The 9,703-nt window shown below is 46.1% G+C and overlaps 1 protein-coding gene across 1 annotated transcript; it reads left to right on the top strand.

Annotated features, from left to right (window-relative positions):
- Positions 1 to 286: 286 nt before the first annotated feature.
- Positions 287 to 4,691, top strand: LOC119736778. The gene is made up of 4 exons (XM_038210787.1): positions 287 to 300; positions 1,012 to 1,246; positions 1,900 to 2,354; positions 2,507 to 4,691. The coding sequence occupies exons 1-4, from the start codon at positions 287 to 289 to the stop codon at positions 4,689 to 4,691; spliced, it is 2,889 nt and encodes a 962-aa protein (XP_038066715.1).
- The last annotated feature ends 5,012 nt before the right edge of the window (positions 4,692 to 9,703 follow it).

Below are 9,703 nucleotides of genomic sequence, written 5' to 3'. Positions count from 1 at the left end.
AAAAAAAATTGAGCGTATTGTTCATAATCAGTTTCTCATTTTCTTACAGTAAATGACTGCTTAGCACAGGAACAGTCGGGCTTCAGACCTCTTCATTTCAAACAAAGAGCACTCCTTGATGTCTCAGACTTTTTACTCAAGCAGATGGACGGTGGTAAATTTATTGGAGCAGTGTTTTTAGAACTTCGTAAAGCTTTTGACACTGTCAATTACACAATTTGTCTTAACAAATTACACAATATAGGCGTAAGAGGTCTGGAGCTCGACTGGTTCCGGTCTTACCTTTATGGAAGGACACAGGTAAACAAAATTGGGAATGTCTTATCGAACAAATCGAATGCTATCAATTTTGGAGTCCAACAAGGAACTATCCTGGGCCCATTATTATTTTCTAACTTTATTAATGATATCACGTCAGTGACTGAATACCACCAAGTCAAAAAGCATATTGATTGATTTAGCCTAAAAACTTGCCAGATGTGAACATTCCAATGTTAATATTTTTGTAAATGACAATTGCCTGGAACAAGTAACCACTTAAAATTATCTCGGTGTTCACGTTGATTGTAAAATGAAATGGATGGAACAGATTGACCATGCAGCATCTTCTGTCTCTAGGTATTTTGAATAGACTTAAAATGTTTGGCCTACACAAACCCTTAACCTTATTGTAAAAAGCCGTATTTTACCTCAGTTTGATTATTGTGATTTTAAATGGAGTAGTGCTTCCTAAACCTTGATACAACGGCTTGATGTACTTTTGAATAGAGCAGGAAGGACAATTCTTAAGGTCCCATCTAGAACATCAGCATCAGCTGTTGGAAAACTCTACATGAAAGAAGAGACATTCATATTAATACTCGTGTACTAAAGTTTTCGAGTTTGAAAGTGCAGTTTAAAAATGCTCTTATTTAAACCAGTGTGTTAGTGGTTTACCACAGGGTGGTGTGATGCGTCTAGTGCAGTAGCGTAGTTGTAGTTAGTATTGCACACCCCGCTCTCTACCTTCAGCTGCTGCCGCTGGCTAGCCCCGTTTTGGGGCGAAAAGGGAGCCGAGTGCGTAAGTCTCCCCTGCCAGTACATAGCCTCTCCCTCACCAAGACTCCTACAGTGCCTCCTCGTGGCAACACATGGTAACTGGGCATCTTGCGACCCCAGGCTGAACTGTAGGGGGTCTCGGAGCAGCAGTGGGCCCCAGAGACATGGTGTGCAGGCCCACCGGCGTGTGGATACGCCCTGGCGCCATGTCAACCACTGCCCCAGCTATGGGTAAATAGCAGGGTAGATGGAGCTCTTCAGCCCCGTAAGGCAGTTCATCTTTTAAAAATCCAGAGCCGGAGTCCCGAAGGCAGTCTGATGTTGACTCAACACCCTACTGGCAACTCCTGCGGCGTCTCTGATCCCAAATTGTAATGGCCTCTGCCTTTCCTTTGGACCCATCACTGACGCGGAGAGGGGGGATCCGCTGAATGGGCTACAGCCTTTCCTCCATAGAAATCAGCCCAGGCCTGCGCCCTGGAGAGGACACTCCAGCCTCGCCACATGGTGTGGATAAAACACGGGAAGTAATAGTCTACCAGTAATAAGTCTAACTCAATTGGCGTAGAGTAAGGCGCTAGGGGTTGCTTCCGACGGTGGGAGAGATCATCGCGTCTCAATGGACAGCTGCAGCTACCGCCCGCCTTAAGCTGGGCAGCCCCCAGCCAGTTAGGTGCTGTCCCGCCACAGTTCGCCTGCCTCACTGGGTGCGTGGGGCTCAGGGTTTTAACTAGCCTGACAAGCGGACTGTAAAACCCATGTACCAGACAACAAAAAAAGAAAACCAAGTAAAAAGCCGGCACTCAAGATTGGGTGCTGGAATGTACGGACAATGACCATTGGACTGACTGAAACCTGCAGGAGATCAGTGACTCGCGCAAGACAGCGGTGATCAACAATGAGCTACTGAGACTGCAGGTCGACATTGCTGCAGTTCAAGAAACTCGCCTATTGGGCTCAGGCACCCTGCGCGAGAGGGATTTTACTTTCTTCTGGCAGGGAAAGGGGCCAGAGGAGATCAGAGAGCATGGTGTCGGCTTCGCTGTCCGAAGCACACTTATAGGGATGACCGAACCATGCGAGAGAGGAACAGAGAGAATTCTCACACTACGCTTACATACAACTGATGGACCAGTCAACCTCGTTAGTGCCTACGCTCCTACCCTCTACTCCTCGCAAGAAGCCAAGGATGAGTTTTACGACCAGTTGCAGACTGTTATACAGGGGATCCCCAGTCGGGAACTACTGCTGCTGCTCGGCGACGTCAATGCCAGAGTGGGTGCTGATCGTGACTCCTGGCCCACCTGCTTGGGAAGGCACGGAATTGGGAAAATAAACAAGAACGGGCAACGTCTACTGGAGCTGTGTACATTGCACAACATTTTTTTCAGACCAAGCCACAACACAAGGTATCTTGGAGACATCCCAGATCTAAACACTGGCACCAACTGGACCTAATCATTACCAGGCGAGACCATCTGAGGAACGTGCTCACCACCCGTTCCTATCAGAGCGCCGATTGCGACACTGATCATTCCCTTGTGTGCTGCAAGATCAGGCTCCAGCCAAAGAAGATGCACCAAGCCAAACCTCTTGGCAAACCACGCATAGACGTCATCAAGACCTCACATCCAAAGAGGGTGGAATCCTTCACCAAGAGTCCGGAAGAAGCTCTCTTCACAGACCCCCCAGAGGGAGACGCTCAACAGAGATGGAGCCAGTTGAGGCAAATCATCTATAACAGCGCTTTACAAGCCTTCGGGAAGAAGCAAAAGAAGACTCAAGACTGGTTTGAAGCCAATTCCAGTGAGCTCAACCCCGTCATTGAAGAAAAACATGCTGCACTACTAGAACACAAACGCAACCCCAGCCAAGCAACACAGCAAGCTCTGAAGTCAGCTCGAAGCAAAGTTCAGAAAAGAGCCAGAAGATGTGCCAATGACTATTGGTTGCAGCTCTGTAAAGATATTCAGACATCAGCTGACACCGGCAACATCCGAGGGGTCTATGATGGGATAAAGAGAGCCATGGGACCCACACAAACCAAGGTGGCGCCTCTTAAATCCTCAACAGGTGAAGTCATCAAGGATAAAGCCAAGCAAATGGACAGATGGGTTGAGCATTACTCGGAGCTGTACTCCAGAGAAAACATCGTCTCCGATGATGCCTTTGATGCCATTGACAGCTTGCCTTGCATGATGGAGCTGGACGTGCCGCCCACGGTGATGGAGTTGAGAAAAGCAATAGACAACCTGCCCACTGGAAAGGCTCCTGGACTTGATGGCATTCCACCTGAGGCCATCAAGTGTGCGAAAGGAGTCTTGCTGAGCCACCTGTTTGAATTACTCTGCCAGTGCTGGACGGAGGGACAAGTACCTCAGGATATGAGAGATAGCAACATCGTCACCCTCTACAAGAATAAAGGGGACAGGAGTGATTGTAATAATTACAGGGGCATCTCTCTACTGAATATCGTCGGCAAGGTCTATGCACGTGTCATCCTGAACAGATTGCAAAAACTGGCCGACAGAGTCTATCCCGAGTCTCAGTGTGGCTTCAGGTCAAGGCGCTCAACGATAGACATGGTCTTCTCCCTACGCCAGCTACAGGAGAGGTGCAGAGAGCAGAGACAGCCACTGTACATTGCCTTCATTGACCTCACAAAGGCCTTCGACCTTGTGAGTCGCGATGGCCTGTTCCGGATCCTAGCCAAGATCGGATGCCCACCCAAGCTACTCAGTGTGATACAGGCGTTCCACACTGACATGAAAGGTGTCGTGCAGTTCGACGGCGCTTCCTCAAAGGCTTTCAGCATATGCAATGGCGTTAAGCAGGGGTGTGTGCTTGCTCCAACCCTGTTTGGCATCTTCTTTGCTGTCATGCTGAAGCATGCCTTTGGCTCATCTACAGAGGGCGTGTACCTCCACACTCGATCGGATGGGAGGCTGTTCAACCTCTCCCGGCTCAAAGCGAAGACCAAAGTTCGTAAAGCGGTTATCAGGGATATGCTCTTTGCAGACGATGCAGCTTTAGCCACCCATACAGAGCAGCAGCTACAAAGTCTCATGGACAGTTTCTCATGCGCCTGCCTGGACTTCGGCATGAACATCAGCATAAAAAAGACTGAAGTGTTGGGCCAGGGCGTTGAACAGCCACCGGTCATCTCAGCCAATAACAGCAAGCTGGAGGTTGTGCACGAATTCACCTATCTAGGCTCAACAGTGTCAGACGACCTCTCCCTGGACATTGAGATAAATAGGCGCATTGGACGAGCGGCCTCTACCTTTGCCAGGCTTACCGAAAGGGTCTGGGAAAACGGCAAGTTGACCATCCACACCAAGACAGCCGTCTACAGAACCTGCGTTCTCAGTACCCTCCTTTATGGCAGTGAGTCCTGGGCCCTATACTCAAGACAGGAAAAGAGGCTCAACACATTCCATCTGCGAAATCTGCGGCGCATTCTTGGCATCAAGTGGTCCGACCATGTGACGAACACTGAGGTCCTTGCCCAGGCTGGCATTCAGAGCCTGGTCACCCTTCTCCAACAACGCAGACTCCGCTGGCTTGGACATGTCTACCGCATGCCAGAAGGGAGGATCCCAAAGGTCCTGCTGTATGGTGAACTGGCTAGTGGCAAAATATCTATTTCGTAAAAACCTTGTGGAGACGTATTCATCTATAGAAACTGCCCTGTGGAGACGTATACAATCTTTTGTTCCCTATTGTACACACGTCTCCAGAAGGTACGGTGTATCAGATTCATGGAACAAAGGAATGTCTCCACAAGGATACAAATTACAGTATGCGTGTTTTTCAGTGTTTATCAGGCAATGTTCCTAATTATCTCAGCGAAGTTTTTGCTCCAGTCAGTGAACTACATTGTCATCGAACTAGGAGTAGCACTGTTGGTAATGTGGCTCTTCCACACCCTAGAACAGAAAATGGAAGAACTTTTAACTTCAGGGGTCCCAGGCTTGGAATAACTTACCGCAACATTTAAAATCTCCGCAATCAACAAGTCTTAATCACTTCGTCAGTCAACTCAAACAGCTCACTTAAAAAAAAAAAATTAAAAAAGCGGGGGAAAAAAGAAAAAATCCAGGGGTGGGGGATGTCATCTTGCAGTGATGTTTTGTATTGTATTGTAAATGTCTGTTTATCATCTGTGTGATTCATATTTTATTTCAGTTTATTTAAATGAATTTGTTAACATTCTTACACTGTACTCTTAATATTTTAATTGTATTTTAATTGTAGTTTTGTGTGAGCCGGGATCCATGGGAGATCAGTGAGTTGTTTTCACTGAATAGATTTCCCAGGATAAATAAGAAATAAATAAATAAATAATATTACTTTTACGGTTGCACCATAATGCAACCGAGTTTCCCGTTTCTTTTCATGAGATTTGTTACACGGTAGGCCTACAGCCGTAAATTTAATCCCATTGCAACATCGTATTATCATATCATTGTACACAGGCAAGGACCCAGAGGAGGAGGGGGGTGGGTTGGGGGTTCAAACCCAAAAAAAATTCTACAAATAAAATCTGCCTGTGCACAAAATTCGGCAGAGCCAGCTGGGTTACGTGGTATTTGTGCCGTAATAGTGTTACTATTGATCGTCGGAGTTGAACCGCGCTCCCATTGAAAGTATGAGTCCCTCCCCCCTCCCCCCCCCCCCCCCCACCCTCACCACCCATTGATTTTACGGAGGCCAAGTGACCGAAGAACAAAAAATCTGTCTACATTTCAGCATTTATTTGCTGATTAACTCCCCCCCCCCGGAAAAAACTCCTGAATCCGCCCTGGTATAACAATGCAACTTGACTGCGCGTCTATGACTGGAAATGTCCTTTTGTGAAATGTTGTCCGTGTCTTCAAAACGGTACGTAGATTGAAACATGGAGTCGCCTGATCTTATTATATTATACAGTATTGCACTTACAGTCTAATATTAAAATATTAATTATAATAAAAAGAATGAAATTGTATAGTTTTTAGCATACATGCTTGCAACGGACAGCAGAAAGCAACGCACAGCAGATTTTTTTGCAGAGTACTCAAGTTGTTTGCATCAGACTTTGGGCGGAAAACATCGAAAGCTTTATAGTGACTTGTCAGGCCAAACAGATTGAAAGGCGGGTGTTCATCATTAGCTTCAGAAATCATTAATATGATATTATAATGGTAAATAATTAATTAACTTTTGCCTTCAGTAACTTGTCTCGGATTTTACAGATTCAAGATTAAAATTGGAACATACGCCAAAACAATTGTGGAACACAAAGGGTTTAGTATTCCAACAGGCCCAGACTGAATCATGTAAAACCACATTCTTTTGCATCCTCAACAATTTGAAGTTCACTGAGTAGTGGAACTAATGTTCTTATTAGACGCTGATGTCACCTGCATCATCCGTGTTGCCCGCGTTGTATGATAGGCAGCTTGTGATTGGTTACTTCTACCCGGTAGCCCCAGCCTCATCTGGAGCATGCGCAGCACCCTCGCGTTGCAGACGAATGCTATGAACACATAGGCACCCTGGAAGGAGTTGAAGATGATGAAAACGAACCAGAAGGCGTCGATTCTGGTAAAGGCACCGATGAGAGCCCAGGACCACGAAAACCCCATCAGCAATGAGACCTATGAAAGCGGATTATTGTTAACATATATACATTTATTAATAATGCCAAAATATCGTCCATAAATTCTGGACTAGTACGACCCCTCCAAGAAGCCACAATAGATTGTTGCAAATCATAAATTTCTTTTGTATAATTAATGGTGAATTATGAACGATATACCCCGAACACGGTTAACCGATATCAGTGGAATTTGCTGTGTATGTAGCTTGGATAAAGGAAGGGTTTACTGAACACATTGATTTTCTCACCTTAACGTAAATGGTGAGTTCCAGTCTGGCACGTTGGATAAAGGAGACATGTGCATTTAGACGTCTCGTAGCCTTCTTAGACGCCCGTAAACCTAGCACAGACTTCGCAAACATACCAACATTGGCGAGGAGAGACAATATCACTGGTACCCCAAAAACAACCAGGTTTGCTTCCTTGGGTTGAATCCAGCACGCGCTTTCCCCTCCGTAGACTAAGACATCCCGGTTCTGGTGACCGGCGAAGTGAACGATCAAGCATGCAGCCACGATTAGCCCTGGCCCTCCCCAGCCATAGAGGGCGTTCAGCTTAGCCGTCTGCATCTTGCTTTGCAGTTGTCGCTGCTTGCCAGTAGGGTTACCCAATGTGCGACTGAGGCCCAGAGCGAGGCACGAGGTCCACGAGAATGAAGCCAGCCAGACGTAGTGTAAGATCGCCGCCAAGGCTGTGCACAGAGCAGTAGTGACAGTGCTCGCTGTTTGGCCGGCTATGAGGAGTCCCAGCTGAGCCGTGAAAGTCGCTGCTATTAGATTCATAGTGCCTACCCCGGGCACCGTACGCAAACCAGGTAAAATCATGTACGTCATAAATGTCAACAGAAGTCCCACCAATGAAACCGCGGTACCAATTACGTACAACAAATACTGTACCTGTTCAGACTTGGAATGTTCCTTGATGTTACAGATGAACAGTTGAGACCTCTCAGACATGTTTCCATTCTCTGTGTCCCTGAATCGATAGCGAACTCTCCTCAAAACTTTGCTAGATTTGATATCGTCGTTGCTCATATTAAATATCAAAGTATTATTTCTCACAGTGACATGTTCATCTTGTACCTCAATTATGCTGGAGTCAGCCACGCATTGGTCAATGGTGTAGTCTCCACATGGCAACATGAATTCCACCATGGACACGATGTATGACCGATTAGCTTGCCCATTTAACAAGAGATCTTTGGCTATGGCGCTAAGTACATGTTCAATAGATGAATTCAAAGGGAGTTGAACCTTAAAGGCGATTGCTCTGCTCTCTTCGAGTTGAATAATTGGTTCCCAATCGTGATTTGGCCACGAAACAACTTCAACGTTAGCGTCTGTGATTCCGATGGCTTCGCGGAAAGCTAACATGAAGTCTTGGCGTACTGCATCCTTAGCAACTGACTTCATCAGAGGTGACATCTGTAGACGCACCAATATAATGTGAGGCTCAGCATGTCGTGACAAGCAAAGCAAAGTCTCGGTCGATGGAGATGGGATTGTGATGTCCGGTGGGCCAAGGACATGAACACACTTCCACAGGTTAAAATCGTAGATAAATTGGCCAGGGCAAGGGACAAATTCAGTTTGAACAAATGAAGGAAAGTTGAATGGAATTTTGAAATTCAGAGCCTCCATAGGCAAGTTTGGTAAATAACACCAGGGTGTATCGAGGTGCTGCGTGCATACGAGGCAACTACCAGATTCTAAAACATTCGATAGACTGGAACATTTGTTGGCTATCGAGGTGTTTTGTGTATCCGGGTCTGAAACTTCAACGTCGGTGATGCACCCTCGAGGCTGCGTTATATTGAGAATAGAGGGCGCACTAGGGGGTTCGAACCAATACCGAGAGTACACTTCATTACTGTCAGCAGGTAGTGAGGAGCGGGCAACCCAAGGAACTAGACTATCAACTGGAACCCCGTTACACAGAGCGCAATAAATGTTTTTGTAATGCAGTCCAGTTAGATTACTGGCAACTGGTAACATCTTGATTGTTGCAGTGAGCTTTTGCAGAGAAATCTTGGTAAAATTGGGCTGAAGTGTTTGACAGAGCTCGCCAAATGCTCCCCAATCTTTGGTTTCCAAACAACTCGACACCATGAAGAAACCGTATTTCTCCTTGTACAAGTTCGTCTGAGCATTCGACGTCCAAACACATTCCAACCTCTTTTGACGGTCATCGTGATGTGACGAATGGCTTCTGTTCATGCATCGATCCGAATAATGGGGACAACAGTCGTCATAATCGATACAGAAAGAATCGCATTTACAAATCAGATTCTCGTATGTTGTAATCCTATCGACGTTTTTACTTTCAGGATCACAACCAGTTTGACACGCCACTGAACAGCAGAGTGCGCTCTCTGGAATTGTAACAGATCCATACGTTGGTGTCACCACTGGAATTAAGTAAAGAATTTAAAGACTTTATGTTGAAGCAACAAAAACACGAAGTTTGATGTGACTACTTGGAACACGTTAGCTCTTACAAAATAGTATTTCAGTAGTTGGACTTTCCAGTGGTTGGACGTGCTTGTTACTGTACATAGGGACGATTATAAATGGTGCGCGTGTGGGATGTGGCTCGATAAAAGTTGCTAGCCTAATTTTCTGTATGGAGCCGCCCACCAGGGAATAAAGACTACTCACAATTCTCTGTTTAATATTGTCCAAGCCACACAGCAGACATGCCCTAGGTCATCTATTATTAGATCCCAGTTTGGACCATGGTACATCCACCAGAGGGGGTGTCACTTGCCTGGCCCTAGTGGGTGGCTTAAAATTGGCGGGAAAACCTACTGAACTTGTGCACATTTAAGATCATTGTGGATTGCCATGGATCGCCCCTGCTGACAAAATTAAGGAGTCTTGATCTTCACAGGGCAATTCTGTGGTTTTAATAATTTGGGGTTTGAATGGTTCGTGTTTGAAGGCAGGGTGGCTCAAATAACATTGTGGTGTGAAAGTGATCCCGCCAAGTTCTAATATGTGTGGATTAAAGGGGTGGCTCCGC

This window comes from Patiria miniata, unplaced genomic scaffold (assembly GCF_015706575.1).
Source record: "Patiria miniata isolate m_02_andy unplaced genomic scaffold, ASM1570657v1 HiC_scaffold_3, whole genome shotgun sequence".
NCBI lineage: Eukaryota > Metazoa > Echinodermata > Asteroidea > Valvatida > Asterinidae > Patiria > Patiria miniata.
The sequence above is the reverse complement of the archived record's forward strand: the minus strand, read 5'-3'. Positions and strand labels throughout refer to the sequence as shown.